The sequence below is a fragment of the Equus asinus genome, chromosome 21 (genome assembly GCF_041296235.1).
Source record: "Equus asinus isolate D_3611 breed Donkey chromosome 21, EquAss-T2T_v2, whole genome shotgun sequence".
NCBI lineage: Eukaryota > Metazoa > Chordata > Mammalia > Perissodactyla > Equidae > Equus > Equus asinus.
The window spans coordinates 18,406,684-18,423,546 of record NC_091810.1 but is presented as its reverse complement, the minus strand read 5'-3'; the positions used below and the strand labels follow the sequence as shown (position 1 = coordinate 18,423,546).

Here is a 16,863-nt window from a genome sequence, read left to right as displayed (position 1 = left end):
CCCTGTTGACTTATGTTGATGGTACAGATTGGAGGCCAGGATCCTCAAATGCTGTCCAAGCAATCTTGTACCTAAGCTAAGCCGTCTTACCTTGACTTTCCTTTAGGAGTGGATTTTTTCAACCTGAAAATTATAATTTATTATATTCAGCCCTTGAGGTCCTTACTAACCGACTGAAGCAGAGAGAGCCTGACCAGCCCTTGGAGGAACTGCTCAGGTGGGTCAGACTACAAATCCCAGAGTGTTGTCTGAAGAAACTCCCAGGAAGATTGGCGAGATTTCTTGGCAATAATTTGGGTGTCTCAGTAGTTGTGAGAGAAATTGATATTGTCAGCTACTTTTCCTCAGTTATATGTATTTGTTACCTATGCATTCAGATAAACCCTGAAGCATTAGAAACTGTTGAACATATCATACTCAATTTTCATGATCTTTCATCCTGTAAAGTTTGCCTTTTCAGGTAATGACGATGAACGCACTGATCATCTGTGGTCAACTCTTGATTATCCAGGGACCTACTCTGTCTCCCAGTAGGGTTGGGTAATGAGGTAGCAACTAGTTATCACTGATTGCCTGTCTCCTTCTCCCAGTCTTGGAAGAAGAGGAGCCTAGGTTGAGGGCTAGGCAGTGGAAGAGGGAGGTGAGAAGGAGATTTAAGGGGCTTGGCTCCCAGCCTCCTACCCGAGCTTCACCCAGAGTAACTTGTTCTTCCTCTCACCCCCCCGATAGCCTAGGCTAGACCATCAAACACTTGAGTGGACTTGGACAGCTCAGGGATTTAGATGTATCTGTAATCCTTGTGATGCTTTTTTTTTTCTTGTCTCGTTACAGCCAGAGCTTCCATTACTTGCAGAATTTCCGGCACAGCATTCCCAGTTTCCACTGTGCTCTTTATCTCATCAGACTTTTGATGGTCCTTTTGGAGAAATCTACAGCTCCCACTCAGAACAAAGAAAAAATTGGTGATGAGCCCAGATCCTTTTTTTTTCCTTCATGAATAGGATTAATAACTCAAGCTTGTATGCTTGGGGCTTCCTAGAACCTTGTACATTTTACATGTAGATCCCCCTTTAGATGTGGATGTGCCTTCTTGCTATACCTAAAAGGACATTTTCGCAGAAGAGCTATGACTGATCCCTGCTGACGTTACTTTAGTCTGAATTTGGTTAGTTCAGTTGGCTAGATAATTTTTTGCTTGGCTTCTGTTTATTCATCTCCTTCCTTTTGTTTGTGTTTTTGAATTATCTGAGACATTTGACAAAAAGAGACATAAACCGTGACATGAAATCAGGATTAAGTGTAAAGAAAGGCTTGGCCCTATCCCTGATATTTTTGTTTAACTATCTTTTTTCATAGCTCTTGGAATACAACTCACTTTGTTATACATCCTAATTTGCAACACAAACAGAAAGAAGAAAATGCAAAGCAAGCCTTTATTATTCCCTGTTGATTAAAAAGAGAGGGTTTGATCTGAGTGTGTGATGTGGCCACTGCTTATTGGCGTGCCCAGGAGGAGCAAGATTGGCCTTCCCACTGCCCAGCAGCATTCCTTTTCTCTATGTGTGTCTCTGCAGTCCATGTTTGTGTGTGTCAGGACAGGGTAAGACAGTAGGATGCATTGGGTCTTAGACAAATGGGTTTGTTTCTGGTAGAAGAGCCAATGGAGCAGGAACACATGACAGTTCTTTTCAAATTGTCTGTTACATCAGGAACTTCATAGTAAATATGAAAGAATACTCCTTTTGATCAACAGTCATCCCCCAAAGCCTGAAAAACAGAGGTGAGGTCCATTTTCCATGCATTAGATGTCTTTGTTTCTCCAACAGCTTCCCTGGCCAGGCAGTTTCTCTGTCGGGTGTGGCCACGTGGAGAGAAAGAGAGTAGCAACATCCCTAATGACCAGCTCCATGCTTTGCTCAGGTGAGATGCTCCGCTTCTTTTCATTTTGCCACTGTTGGGATCCTTCATCTGGTGAAAGATTGAGAAATTAAATTATCTTCGTTAGGGGAAACTTGGAAGCAATGAAGTAGGTTTGAAGTTAACATAATTTAGAATATGTGGATCGTAAGATCATCTAGTTCTGTTTTATACTATCAACTAGTCCATTATTGTTAAACAAATCATAGAGGAAGTGGGGGAGCCTGCGGTTGTATCCTGCCTTGTTAACCAATGAATCAGATATTTATTTATAGCCTACCATATTCAAGACACATCCATCACTTCCTAGGTGTCCAACTGTATTTCCAATTGAGATAGCATTTCCTTTTCCTCCTGACAAGTATCTGGAATCTTTATTTTATTAAAAATAAATGCTAGTAGTTGTTTTAAAGCTTAATACCTGGTAATATCTCAGAGAAATCTTGCTTTAGGAATTCTGTAGCATGTGTTCATATTCCTATGGGTCTCCATGTAGCATCTACTTGGAGCACACGGACAGTGTTCTGAAGGCCATAGAGGAGATTGCTGGTGTTGGTGTCCCAGAATTGATCAACTCTCCTAAAGATGCGTCTTCCTCCACGTTCCCTACACTCACCAGGTAAGGGAATTCCCTCCTCCAGTTCTTCCCCTAAGTTAGAATCACACTGTCCACTGTCTGTAGTTTCCAAATAACTACCTTACTCTTCACCTAATTCTGATACAGACGGTACAATCATTCGTTCAGCACATAGAATGTCTACTATGCATTCTTTCCAAGGGGCTCTCAGCCAACTCATGTGAAAGGACCTTATTGAGGAAGGAATTCTCAGCAGTTACAGTCTTCAAAGGCAATGAATATTTAGTCACCAAACTTGTCCTATCAGTAATTTCATCCTTTAAATGTGAGATTATTTTTCCAATATTTTAACCACCTTTAAAGGATAAAATGATTGTTGTGGCTAATCATATATGTCTCACTTAATGGGTTTTGCATCTCCTCATATCAATAGCTATATTACACTTTTATAGTCTCTACAGGTTATAAAGCACTTTCACATTCTTTGTCTCATTTGATCCTTTCGATGATTCTGTGAGGTAGGTATCATTACCCCTATTTTACTGATGAGGAAAATGAGCGTTAGGGACTTGGCCAAGCTTACACAAGCAGTAAAGTAAATATGGAACCAAGAACTTAAACTTGCATCTTCTCAACACGACTTTACTGCTCTTTCTATACCACCACACCATCTCCCTTCATAAAGTTAATTCCATTCTTTCACAGGCCATCTTCTTGGGCTCATTTCTGAATTCTTCCACTGCCCTGTTCTCTTATAGTGGATCCTAGTGAGAGGATGTTTGGAGAGGTGGGGAAGGAAATGACTTTTGGTTCCTCGGCTTCTTCCCAGGAAGTTCTTTCTAACCAGTGCATCATTGTGTGGGCATGCATGCTTTTCCCCTCTTCTAGGCACACCTTTGTCATTTTCTTCCGTGTGATGATGGCTGAACTAGAGAAGACAGTGAAAGGTCTTCAGGCTGGCACAGCAGCAGACTCGCAACAGGTGGGTCAAATACTCCCACTTCTAAGCTTTAATTTATTGAAAGCTGCTGAGTCTTCTATTTCCTGGATCCAGGATTTCTCCTAAGCTATTTTCTTTGAATTACCAAGATCCAGGATTTTTTTTCAAAGAGCTCCTGGTTTCATTTACTGTCCTTCTAGTTGGAGGTGAGGATTGGGTTCTTTTCCCTGGCTTTTTCCCCAGGGGAGGGCTTGGACTGCTCCATAAGCCCTAGCTCTGGAAAACATGTCTTTGCTTGCAGCCTCATGTACCCAGCGGTTTGCTGTATATGAGCTGGCATGAGGAGAGCAAGCCTGTTTGAGGTGCTGTGGTACCGGGCCATGGCAGCCTGCTAACCAGAACCGAGCTAGACCATGGAGAGCAAGGGCTAGCATAGGGAGTCAGAAGCCACAGGGCTCTGATGGTCATTAGGTATGTTGCTGAGGCTTTTTCCTACTTGGAAACTACTGAAGAGGGGTCATCATTTTAGGAAGTCTCTATAAGTTACCCTAATGTTATCATGTATGTATATGCAGGCCTCAGAATCACCTTATGGGTATACTGGTTGCTATATCTCTTTGAGGGAATAATTGGCTAAAATCTCTGAATAGCTATGCAATTCAAGACCCATATATTAGTGGGAGTAAAGTAAAAGAAGTGTTTGGCTGTGATTCAGAGGTGCCTGTATACTTGGCTGCCCCCAGATTCATGAAGAGAAGCTCCTTTACTGGAACATGGCTGTTCGAGACTTCAGTATTCTCATCAACCTGATAAAGGTGGGTATGGAGGCTCCTTGACCCATCTCATCAGCTAATTACAAAAACCAACAAGGGTCCTGGCTTCCAAATGGACTCTCCCTGCTCCTCTCCTCAGCCTTCCTTGGGGACCTGTTCTCCCCCGTCTTCTTCCCTTGTCCCTCTACCCATCCTGGATAACCCCTTCTCTCCCTAGGCAGTGTCTTTTTCCTTCTCTTCCTTCCTCCTTCCCATCTGTGCCACAATATGTACTATTTAATGACTCCTTCCACATATCATTCCCCTACTCTCTCACCTCGCCTTGGGTCTCTGTGATCTGAGCACATTCCCCACTATCTTCCTCTTCCAACCCTGAATGCCTTCTTTATCTCACTCACTCCCTGATTTTGCTCAGGCTATTCCTCCTGCTTAGAATGTCATTCTCTCCTTTCCGCCTCTCATCCACTCTTTCTTAAGGCTTCAGATCAAGGTTTTGGACCTCTACAATGCCATCTTCTGAACATCCCCAGTTGGAATCAATTTCTTGTTCCTCTTTGCTTCCCTCTTCCTTTTCTTGAACTTCAGCTATGGTGATTACTTTATTCTGCTTTGTAGTTAATTTAACTTTTGGCATGCCTTCTTCATTTTAGAATTCTCTACAGCACCCAGAGCTGTGCTTTGCACAATGGAAAAGAGGCTGGGCTGCTCAAAGGAGCAGTCCTCAGCTTCTGTTTCTTGTCTTTCATCTCTTCAGGTGTTTGATAGTCGTCCTGTTCTGCATGTATGTTTGAAGGTGAGAGATTGCCTGGGCTCTCTTTAGTGTTTATTGTTCCTGCAGATCTCTCTAGAGAGGGCCTCAGCTGAGAGGCATTGCTTAATACCTTGCCCACAAGCCAGAGTCTCCAGAATCTGTGCTAATAAGTGATAGTTTAGAAAAGACAGTGGATATGTTTTCACACACTAGTTGGATGAATAGAGAAGCCAATTTTCCTATGAGTTTGAAAACTTTTGGTTCCACTCTTAGAACAAGGAGTAGTGGCCTCAGAGCAGCTGACTTCAGGAGCAGCAGTCACCCCCTGCATTCCTTCCCAGGCAACAGGAAGGAAGGAGGAGAGGGTGATTTTTCTTTTTAAAGCCCATGGGTGGCTTAATGTGGGAACTGATAGCCTGATAACTGCTGAGCTGCTCTCCCATGGGGATAGCCCAGATTGGCCCTAGATTTGATGGTAAACCCCATGGGTTAAGGACTGGGGAATGTTATGGGAAGAATGCTTCTTCCTCACTCCTGATGGTTCCTTCCAAGCGGATGGCACCCCATCTTGTTATCTCTGGCCTCTTTCTTCCTTGTTCCTCACCCCCCCCCCCCCCCCCCCCGCCCCATGCCAGTGTGGGAGATGGGTGAGCAGGGGAGTGATTTATTGAATTGGTAAATTTGGCAATTGTCATTTGCTTCCCCAGCACTACCCAATTTTTTCCTCTTGGGAGTAAGTTGTCCTCAGGGAGCTGGGGTTCCTCTTTGTTCTTCTGTGCCCTCGTTCTTAAGCTGAGTAAGTCCCCTGCCCATTGGCTGTGTCTAGTGTAGGTAAGTTGGCCTCATTCTGGGACTTAGTTAGCAGGCCCATTTAGTTTTTCCATTAAGCTACATTCTCTATATTAACCTTTCCGACCCCTCCCAATACACAAATAAGAAAAGAAAACCCCTGGGCTATGCTGCCCAGGCAGGGGCCTTTCAGGTGAAACACCTCAGCTAGAGGTCTTCACCAATGTGTCTCTTCTCTTCTTCAGTACGGGCGTCTCTTTGTGGAAGCGTTTCTGAAGCAGTGCATGCCGCTCTTAGACTTCAGTTTTAGAAAACACCGGGTAAGAACTGAGAGCAGAAAACAAAGACATGCTCGGTACAGCTGTTCAGAAGATAGATCCATGGGCTGATCTTGGGGGCAGTCCCCTTGTCCACAGTTCTACTTTAGCACCTTTGGTCCACTTCAGCTATTGCCAGAGATGCCCATATAGGACTGAACTCCTCAGACCCACTCTGGTTCAAACCTTCCTTCCTACTTCTCCAGATCTGAGGGTGGTGCTTCCTTTTAGCTTGAGTTTATTGTGCTGCTGCACTCCTAGGACCTCATATATCAGTGTGTCATTTGCTTATTCTTTTGTGCTTCTCTAGGTCTACTCTAAGGAATAATTAAAAAAAGAACTCATTTGTGTCGTAAACTCTTTGCTGTTATAAAGGACAGTCTTGAGAGCTTTTTTAGCCAAGTGGGAATCAGGGCTAGAGTAGTGAAATAAGGACAGAAACAGAGATGATGATTTCTTACACATACTTAGCAAGTTGAACTTTGCAAAACACCCTCACACTGAGGCCAGCCCTGTGGCTGAGTGGTTAAGTGTGCATGCTCTGATTCAGCAGCCCAGGGTTTCACCAGTTTGGATCCTGGGCGCAAACCCAGCACCGCTCATCAAGCCATGCTGAGGCGGCGTCCCACATAGTAGAACTGGAAGGACATACAACTATGTACTGGGAGGCTTTGGGGAGAAGAAGAAGAAAAAAAAAGAAAGATTGGCAACAGATATTAGCTCAGGGCCAATGTTTAAAAAAAACCACTCTCACAATATTTGGTTGGTCCCTCATAACTGGGAAAGAGAAGAGGGAGGACAGCGAGCCAGCGTTCCTCTTATTTGAGGGCCAAATTAAGATAATTATTGATATATGGCCAGAACCTGTGGGGTTTGTCCTCTTGAGAGCCCTTGGTTGCAAGGATGTCTTGCATCTAAAGTGAAATGAGAACATTTCACAGGGCATTTATGAATTTTGTTGGTTATAGGAAGATGTTCTGAGCTTACTGGAAACCTTCCAGTTGAACACGAGGCTGCTTCATCACCTGTGTGGGCATTCTAAGGTAAGAGGGCAAGCGTGTCATGTCACCAGCTCACCTGTTGGTTTAATCTGCAATTGTTATGGGGAGATCCACAGGCTCCAGTCCCTTCTTCCTTTTTTACCCTTATTGAGCCTTTATTTCTGGGACTGCGTCTGTCCAAAGCAGTTTGTTCAGAGTGGTCAAATCCTTAGTTGGTGGCTCAGATTGAGCAGTAATCTAGAGGGGAATTTCTTTATCTGAAATTTGACTCAAACTCCATAGCCCTATTTCCTCTAGAAGCTCTTCTTTGGTGAGAGATACAGAATGTTGGGGGCTGTGTTACTGCTTCAAATTACTCTGGGTAGGAGGAATATTATGTAAGTGATGACTCTCTGCTGGAGACGAGAGGTAGTTCTAAAAGCAGCTATCTTTAGAGCTTTTCAGCTGTTCTACTTACTTGTCAAGGAATACATCTGCCTCTTGTGAGAACATTTTAGCATTAAAGGACTTTTCCACTTGAATCCTATAGTCGAACCGTTGTCACTTTTTGTCTGGAGGAACACAGAACCATAGAGTTCTGCAGTCACTGGCAAACAAAATGATTCTTTGATCCACTTCCTACTGATTCTAACTTCAGAAGGTGCTGAACAGTGGAATTTTAAGAACCCTCAGCTAGACAGGGCTACTGTCTGTTGTTTAATGTCAGTATAATACATGTTCAAGAATATTTTAGGTCAATCCATTGATAATTGGTCAATGAGAGGTTATGAAGAGGAACCTAGAGGTGTTGGTGGTATGTCTTCTAGGCTCTTATAGCTTGAAGGACAGCTCCCATTCTCCTCAGAGTACTCTGCCAGATTATTGCTGTGTGATGGAACATGTCTCTGGCCTATACTGGCAGGGCTTCTGCTCCTATTCAGTGTTGAAGATGTCAGGAATTCAAAAGTTTCTGTATAGGAAATATGAAAGCATGTTGATAAACGCAGATAAGTTGGGTGCATTTGTTTCCGTTCAGATTCACCAGGACACAAAACTCACCAAACACGTGCCTTTGCTCAAAAAGACCCTGGAGCTGTTAGTTTGCAGAGTGAAAGCCATGCTCGTGCTCAACAACTGCAGGGAGGCTTTCTGGCTGGGCAATCTCAAAAACCGGGACTTGCAGGTAAGTCTGGGACCCCACCAGCAGTGATCTCCTACTCCGTTTCTTTGTGAGAGCATTGGAAAGTAAGTAAGGGGGGTCACCTAAGCCCTGCTCTCTCAATTAGACTGTTCTTCTCTTAAGTCTGTGGCTGTTAGCTCTTAAAGTTAGGGTACATTGCTTATGGGCCCTGGTCACAGGCTGCACCCCTCATCCCAGGCAGTGAAGGCACCAAAACATACCACTGATAGAAACCAGGCCTCAGAGGTAGAGGAGCCAGATCAGTAAGATCTAGAGGGGTACCTTTACGCCCTACTGAGGGTAGAGCCCTAATAACATTTTTGTATATGGACAAGCTGCTTTTTTTGTTTAGTTATTTTGGTTTTTCCCCCTAAACCAGTCTTATTTCTGTCTTATTTCTGAAATTATTCTCTGGCTAATTTTAACAAATGAGCATTTCTAAGTTCTTTCAGTTGTCTGACTGGCTGAAATCTCATGTTGTTGATACTACTACTTTGGAGTTACGGCGTTTTTCAAAAAGGGTTCAAGCCCTTCTCATTCATGCTTACAATATCTGAGTTTTATAATCTTGTATACCAAAAGACCAGCACCCCAGAGAGTTAGCTTCCTTTCATCACATCAACTTTATGAGGCAGAGACTATTGTTTCCATAAGAAAATTGAAGCTTAGGGAGTTTAAGTAACTTACCTAAAGTCATTCAGCACTAAGTGAATAGAGTCGGGGTTTGAGTCCAAACAGTTCTGACCCAAAGCTAATGTTCTTAAACCACTTTAGTGTACCAGCCCCTACGCGGCCTTTCGGGGTTGGTGTGTTAAGGTGTTTGGGAAATTTTAGAACTGTATTCAGCATTAACTGGAAGAGTCACCAGTACAATCTGGCCTTGTCAAATCTAGTATGATATTAGAATACAAAGATGGACCTTTTGTAAAACTACATAATTTATTTGAGCCACAGGCATTTCAGAAACCTTAGGTTGATTATCACTTCTCTAGATGCTGGATCATAGGTTGGTGTCCATGTTTGACCATGTTGGAATGGCTGAATGTCTTCCTTTGTATTGCCTGTAAACTAAGACTTTCTCCCCTTGAGACCCCAAATGTGATCATAACCCACCATTTGTCTTGGCCCATCCACATTTAGGGTGAAGAGATTATATCCCAGAATTCCCAGGAGAGCACAGCAGATGAGAGTGGGGATGACGCATCATCCCAGGTCTCCAAGAGCAAAGCAACGGAGGTATCTCTGCAGGAGGCACCCAGAGTGTGGCATTGATGGTGGCATTTTGTTAATTATTCTGAGTTGGCAGAGAGTGCAGAACTTTCCCTGCTTAATGTTTATGATCAAATACTTCTATGCCTGTCTCCATTCCCTCCAAAAATTCTGCGCTCATATGAATTCTGTGGGGGCCAGAAAAAACCCCCACACAATCTTATAATCACTCTTGAGAATCTCAAGTTGTGGCATACGTACTGAGTTGAACATTCCCTTCTGTTATAGCGCCCTATTTTCCCTGAATTCATGTCTGAAACTATTTTAGAGGGGAGAGAAGAAGAGGTCAAAATGTTCTCCGAGTGTTGAGAGGAATGAGTTAAACCATTTAAACATGTTGTTTGAATATATAAAATAGAAATGTGAGAGCCAAAGAACAGAATCAAAAGCTGCCACCACTGAGGACTAAAACAAGAGTGAGGCTTCTTGTTCTTTTCTGGGCTACCACAGATGCTTTCAAGACTTTAAAGAAAGCTAAAGAAAAATATATATGTTTATAAAATTTTTTACAGTTCAGTTGGATTATGGACACCAAGCAGCTCAGATTTAAGAACCTTGCTCTAGAGCCTCTCTGTAATGCAATGTGAGGCTGATGCAGAAAGATCATTTAGTATGAAAAAGTCTATTACGTGGCTCTCTGTTTCATTTGTATAGTATAAAAGTTTTGTTCTCATAAAAAATTTCAAGCAGACAGTATCCTATGAGTTTGGTACTTTGTCCTAAGCAAAGCTCCCAGATTAGAGTTATAGTCTGGAGAGAATTTTATGCTGGATTCCTGTTGAAATACACCAGAATTTTTAATTTAACAAAGATTTAATTCTATATTAAATGCCCACTTTGTTTCTATGTCACATACATGCAGTAGATCTGGAGGGCGATGGCTTATTTAAAAATCATGCAAATTTGGTTCAGTTGCAGAATGACCTGAGTCAGTATCAAAATGGCCTCCCTTCATGGTCTTGGTTTAGAGGTCATGATACAAGAAGAATGGAGGAGCCTGTGATTCATCTTTCAAACGAATGGTTTAAAGCCTATCCTCCATTTAACAATGACACAGTACAGTTGCATATCCTGTGGGGGCAGCATTGCAATTCAGGGAGCCTCCCAGATGACCCGAAATAATTCAATTATCCTTTGCCCCTTAGGATGGTGAAGAAGATGAAGCAAGTGATGGAGAAAAGGAGCAAGACAGTGATGAAAGTGATGACGACTCTGATTAGACCACAGAGAGACTGATGCCCCCTCTCTGTCTCTGCCATCCTCTCACCATTTTATGTTCAGGATTTGATATCTGCTGTCTGCCTTTCTAACTGGAAGCATCCTATTTTTTCCTTGAAGAGGGGGCTTCATTGAATCAACTTGTGGGTTTCATAGATTGTCTAACATCATCGAAGACCCTGGCTCAGAATTTGAATGTAGCATTACTTTCAACTTGGGCGAACATGGCAGTGCTTTGCTGCAGAGTAGTCATGATTCTGGGCTTTGGGAACTAGTTTTCAAACTGATTTATTCCAGAATTTAGGCTTGTACCAGTTTTACAAATAAATTCTGTTTTAAGTTCTGCCTCAGCTACCTCATTTCTCTTTCCAGATTTCTTTCATTACTCAAGGATTAGATGGAATTGAATTGGGATTTGTGCAAAGCAATAATGGAGACTAATGCCACCACATCAGTTCTACAGTTAAAATCATCTGTTTCCTATTATAAGGACCATTTTTACTTGAGATGAGATCTTTGCGATCTTTTTGGAAGAGTGACAAATTTCTTGTCAATGCCCAAAGAAAGTCAAAAGGAATATTTTGGCTGCTTAAAATTTTTCAGTCATCATCTAGATATGACAAAGGGGGAAAAGGCAGCATTAAACTCATATTGACTTTGTATATATTATGTTTACTTTATTTCCACATTATTCTGAGTTATCCCTATAATCTAGTTACAAGAATGCTACAAAGTTACTTGTAGTTTATTAGAAATAGAACATTAGGAGTACACTTCAGCTAAAATGGGGAGCTCTCATATCTTCTGCCAGAAAGCCCAATTTCAGTGCTGCTATCTAGTTCGTTCTTGTCAGGTTGTAAATATTAATATTTGTTAATATATCTACCCATTTTTGTACTCTCCAGTGGTATTAGGGTGTGGCTGGTTGGGGTTTGTTGTTGTTTTGGTGGGCGAGGTTATTTTTTAAATTAATCCTTGACCCGCATATTGACCCCTTCATCCTCGTGCACATAGAACTCCATAATCTCCTTCCTTGACACCCTTCATTTCCCCAACTCATTGTGGTCTTAGGTGTTGAAGTGAGTTCACACTAGCCTCATTGGTTTATATGGTTTGTTTAATGGTTCTTTATCACATCTACATGTAGTTTGACTCTCTTTTAAACGGCTGTTCAACTTTACAGTCAAAATGTTCTCCCTCGCTCTGTCACTGGCCCTTTTTTGGAGGGAGAGGGAGGAGAGGGGCTCCTGAATTGTCACTGCCTGCAAGAAAAGCAAGGTAGCTGGGGCCATGTCATGGTTCCCTTTACGTGGACAGGTTTCTGTAAGCTTCAGGCACATAGCAAAGGGTATGGTGTGAGGAACGAATCAGATGGGAACCCTTTACTTGGAGTGTTGCAAGGCAAAGGTGCACTTCTTGTATGTTGCATACAGCAAGAGGATAGAGCGCAGCATCTGTTTGCACATGGTCACTGTCATCTGAATCTGAGGTTCCTTAAGTCCAGTGGGCCACTGGTGCTCCCGGCTGATGATTTTGCAAAAGGCTGACTTATCTGAAACTCTGAAGGTCCCAGTCCACTTTGGTGGCTGAGCTGTGATGACCCTGCCAAAGACTGAATCCACTCCACTGAGGCGGACAGGCTGGGGCTTCCTGACCAGCCCTTTCTTGTTGTTCATGGTTCGGAGCTCTGATGTGTGGCAGGGTAACTTAGGACTCACCCCAGCCTCCAGGAATGGGCTGTCTCGGACTAGAGTGACCTCTTGAAAGCACAGCTGCACTTCAAGATCAGAAGGAGTGTGTGAGAAGCAGGGGGAAGCCCTAAAGGGGTGCTTCGAAGAAGGTGTCGGTGTTGTGTGCCGCAGCCATTGGAAGCTCTCGTCCAGTGGGGTCCATGGTGACCAGAGCTGGTATCCTGCCATTGATAGTCCTAAAGGGAGAAATCAGAACATGGAATTTTCCTGGCATGCGTTTGGCGAGGGTATGGCTATTCAAATCCACATTTCTTTGTCTCATTATTGACTAACATACTCTGTCGTTCCCATGAACAGATTCCAATAGATGTTAGGGTACTAGTAATTCTATAAAGGGCAGTGGGTGACCGGGGCTGGCCCCGTGGTCGAGTGGTTAAGTTTGCTCACTCTGCTTCGGCAGTCCAGGGTTTCGCCAGTTTGGATCCTGGGTGCGGACATGGCACCGCTCATCAGGCCATGCTGCATCGGCATCCCACATGCCACAACTAGAAGGACCCACAACTAAAAATACACAACTATGTACCGGGCGGCTTTGGGAGAAAAAGGAAAAATAAAATCTTTAAAAAAAAGAAAAAGGGCAGTAGGGGATGGTAACAAATGTTGAATCTGGAAACAGCTGTGTACAAAAACTTTATTAAACCTTATCACGAGCCTCTGAAGGTAGGTTTTCACCCACTCTACAGATGAAGGAATGGGTTTGTCCAAAAGGCTGTCTCCCAGTTCACCACTAGGACCTACGCTGTGTTGACAACTGCGAAAGACAGAATCTACACCTCTGAGGTGCCAGGGGCTGCTGGCCTCCTTCTTTGTAGTTAGAAGCTCAAGAAAGGCCAGGTCTTGCTAATTATTTGGACTCTACACCCCATGTACTTTACACCAGTGGTTCACAATGTATGATCCAGAGACGAGCAGCTTCAGTATCATCTGGGAACATGGTGGAAGTGCAAATTCTTGGGCCTCACCTCAGACCTACAGAATCGGAAACTCTGGGAGTAGGGTCCTGCAATCTGTGTTTAAACAAACCCTCTAGGGATTTTTCTGAGGCACCTTAGACAGCTTAAGAACTTATGCTGTTCCTTTCAAGGAGCTTTGGCTTTCACTATTCTTAATTATGGAGATAGTCTCCTCTTGGCTGTAAAAACCTCTGTTTTCTGAGACAAGGGAACAGCTCTCTCAGAAACCTGGGCTACTTATGTACCACCTCAGAGGAATTACACCAGGCTGGGAGGAAAAAAGTTTCCAAAGGCCAATCCTTAAAAATATTTAAATATTTTCTGTTTTTTCAAGGTATGTTTTCTTTTTGTGTTTTGTTTTCTTATCTATGGGAGACCCACTGGTTAAGAACTTGATTTTTCTTGTTTCCCCCTTTGGAGATAAAGGAAAGGGCTGGGAAGATGTTGTTAACTCAAAATTGTCCACGTAGAATCTGGATTCTCCATCATTCTACTTTAAAATTGCCAGTATACAAAGGGTTTTACTGAATTCAGAAGCAGCTAACATTTTTGAGCACCTACTTATGTTAAGAGGCATAGCAGATCCGTTTCTTTCCAGCCAAGTGTGCTTCTTTGCCCCTCCTCTTTTCTTGCCCAAAAGGTAACAGCAGCAGATCTCATCCCATCCCATCCAGTAATTGCCCAGGAAGTGCTGTGGAAAGTTGACACCTCCACCATCGTTTGTGAGACAAAGTTTTTTTTTTTTTTGAAAGACTTGTTGGTGACATTTCAAACAAGAAGACCTGCCCTTGACAATGGTTAGTATAAAGGAGATTTGTTGTTTTCCTCCAACTGGTATGTTTCTCCTGATATACACTGGCCCTTTCTGGTACTGTGTTCTACTATCTGGCCTGCCTTAGCATGAGAAACCACTGGAGGGATAGTTCTCTATTCCAAACAGCGTATGAAAGGCTTCTGATGGTTGATATCATGATCCTAAGAACATACATCACAGATCAGGGCTGCTCTGGTACACCACCATGACAAGGTGGGAGTGGAGGGTGTTAACTCCTCTGAGCATGTGCCCAAAAGAAGTATTTAATCCCAGGAGACTTTCCTGGCTTGTTTCCTAAGAGGAAATGGGACCAGACATAAAAAGCTCTATCAAATGTCCAGCGTAAATAGTTGGCAGAACCAACATGGGATGAGGGCTTCTGACCCCAGGTCTTCCCACCACTTTCACACAAAGTTTAAAAGAAGATAGTTGACCCCACTCCACTCCACTCCAACCCCCACCACTCCCACCACCCGGAAGGCACTGTCATCCACTTCAGGAGGGCTTGAACCTAGAAGTCTGCTGAGCTGCTCTAATAGCTCCCAAACGGGGAGCTGGTTCTCCTGGCCAAATAGGCTCCCCCTTCATACCGCTCCTCCCGTTCCAAAGAAGTCTGTCCCTCGATTTCCCCACCTGGGAAAGGGGAAGGCAGCATCAAAGTGCAGCTGAGGTCCTTGTGAACTGTGATCCCGAGGGGCTGGAGCTGCCCGGAGTGGGGGAGACTTCCCCTCCCAGCTGGAAGAAGGGGCTTGTCCCCCGGGGGTCCCTACCCGGAGGCGGGCCCCAGACGGCTCTGGCGGAGACGGAGGTGGCAGTGGGAGCCCGGTTCCGGTCTCACCATCCGGGCCGGGGTCTCACCTGCTGAACTTCGTGGGACGCACGCTCCAGAGTGGCGGCTGCTGTTCCCGGGCCGCATCTTTTCTCCACCAGGCGCCTGGCAACGGCCTTTGTGATCCAGGATCGCGGGGGAGCCCGAGCCGCGGCGGGGGGTGGGGGCTCGAGGCGCCCCGCTGGGGGGCGTCAGGGCTAGAATCCCCACCCCCACCACCTTGGAACACCCCGTCCAGGACTCAGCCTTCAGGAGTGCTGGTTCGAATCCCGTCCCCTCCGTTCCCCTCCATTCCTCCCCGCCCCCTCCGCCTCCTCACGCTGCCACACCTGTGTGCCTTTGCGCTAGTCACAGAGGACGACACGCCCACTTCAAAGGCTTCTGTCACGAACCTGCATAAAGGTCCCAGGACCTGTAGTTAGTGTTAAAAGTTAGTCTCTATTCATTAAACCCTGCTCAGCGAGTATTCGGGCTGTTACCCAGAGTTCTGAAGGCCTTTGTCGCTGCATTGGAATGATCCCAGTACAAAGAGACAGAATTTATAAATGCTTGCCTGTCAATAACGAGAAGAAAGACATATGTCTTCCCTTGACTTCTGGACCGAAAACTTTTCTCTGCCTTCTGTTAAACCTCCAAAAGGAGGGTGCTGTCCCATTCTCACAAAGCTGAAAAACTGACCCTTTCACCGTAGTGAAAGTGATTTGACAACTTCGTAAGCATCACTGCAAGCAATTACTTTGGACAGCTGAGGGAAGAGCGGTCAACCCGGTTGACTCCTACATCCCTGGTGCCTGCCTATGGTGGTGCCTGGCAGTGTGCGGCATCTGTGGGAGGGATTAACTAATGGCCCACCTGCCCTTCTCTTATCCACTCAGAAAGTGCCTTTGCGCTTTTCAAACTGTAGAACACAGCACAAATAAGAGCTGTCACCTTTTGTCTAGCTCTTTGGGTGAGGTTTAAGTGGAGAGAATTGGGGCCCCTGGGAGGCGTCAGGCTGAGATCCTGGTATGGAAGACTAGATAGCTTGAGGGACTTGTCAAGAACTGTCAGTTGCCCATTCTGTGTGTGTGTGGCACTGCGTGGAAGGAGAGGTAAGTGGAAAGAGTTTGTGGTGGGGATCAGGGGGGTTTGTCAGAAAATGGAGAGAGGAGCAGAGAATGATGAATCTTGGAAGAGACTAAAATGATTTTGAATTATAAAATTGTTTTTCCAGTAAGTTTATTTTTATTTTCTTCTTGAATAAAAGAGATAACTGTTATCTAAAAAACAAATAAAACAGTAGTTTTTATTGCAGTTTTTTTTAAATGAAAGCCCCCAAAGCAAAATTGTATAATTCAAAATTATTGGATAGAGAGGGCTTCATGCTTTTATGACGATCTGCTCCACAGTCCTCTGTGCAGCCCAGCTCTAAGGGATGTATTCTTAAGGCATCATTTACCATCACCTGTGAGTCTGATATTTCAGCTCCGTGGCTACTATGCACATATGGAAAACCGGAATCTCCCATATTACACGTTACTGATGACTTACAACATCAACTGGGTCCGTATCATGCAGCACTCAACATTCTGGTTGCCTGATTCAGGGATTCTTGTGACAATAGCCACATTCCCTCTGCCAAAAGCCGATTTGTTGCTTTCAAAGCAGCCCAAAACACTGCTGTGATGCACACGCCATATCCATAGCTGTACAAATGATGGTCCAAGTACACATAATTGCAAAGGAGGCTCAAATGATCACAATTAATACAACTGACACATTTCTTCAAGAAGTTGATTCCACGCTGATTCTTATACCTGGAGTCA

The 16,863-nt window shown here is 44.1% G+C and overlaps 2 protein-coding genes across 5 annotated transcripts in view; one reads left to right on the top strand and one right to left on the bottom strand.

Moving 5' to 3' along the window:
* The window catches only part of FANCD2 (FA complementation group D2), a 47,704-nt gene extending 36,635 nt beyond the window's left edge, over positions 1-11,069 (top strand). For 2 of the 4 annotated variants that reach the window (XM_014848144.3, XM_044754096.2), the window contains exons 33-44: positions 107-217; positions 832-962; positions 1,827-1,920; positions 2,414-2,536; positions 3,383-3,476; positions 4,178-4,249; positions 4,962-5,000; positions 5,993-6,067; positions 7,033-7,107; positions 8,081-8,227; positions 9,365-9,460; positions 10,639-11,069. In XM_014848144.3, coding sequence (XP_014703630.3) covers positions 107-217; positions 832-962; positions 1,827-1,920; positions 2,414-2,536; positions 3,383-3,476; positions 4,178-4,249; positions 4,962-5,000; positions 5,993-6,067; positions 7,033-7,107; positions 8,081-8,227; positions 9,365-9,460; positions 10,639-10,713 — 1,132 coding nt within the window. In that variant the 3' untranslated portion in view covers positions 10,714-11,069. The remainder of the gene's footprint in view (positions 1-106; positions 218-831; positions 963-1,826; positions 1,921-2,413; positions 2,537-3,382; positions 3,477-4,177; positions 4,250-4,961; positions 5,001-5,992; positions 6,068-7,032; positions 7,108-8,080; positions 8,228-9,364; positions 9,461-10,638) is intronic. The other 2 variants (XM_044754097.2, XM_044754099.2) reach the window with 2 other exon arrangements.
* A 742-nt stretch (positions 11,070-11,811) lies between these two features.
* Positions 11,812-15,366, bottom strand: FANCD2OS (FANCD2 opposite strand). Its single transcript, XM_014848147.3, has 2 exons — positions 15,088-15,366; positions 11,812-12,638 (listed from the first exon to the last, which is right to left on the bottom strand). The coding sequence occupies exons 1-2, from the start codon at positions 15,143-15,145 to the stop codon at positions 12,094-12,096; spliced, it is 603 nt and encodes a 200-aa protein (XP_014703633.3). The 5' UTR covers positions 15,146-15,366; the 3' UTR covers positions 11,812-12,093.
* Positions 15,367-16,863: the final 1,497 nt, after the last annotated feature.

Bases quoted from the DNA above. Each gene is read 5' to 3' on its own strand.
- FANCD2OS (XM_014848147.3), bottom strand. From the start codon at position 15,145: ATGCGGCCCGGGAACAGCAGCCGCCACTCTGGAGCGTGCGTCCCACGA. The intron at 12,639-15,087 runs GTGAGACCCCGG...TTCTCCCTTTAG, and splicing joins CGTCCCACGAAGTTCAGCAG to GACTATCAATGGCAGGATAC.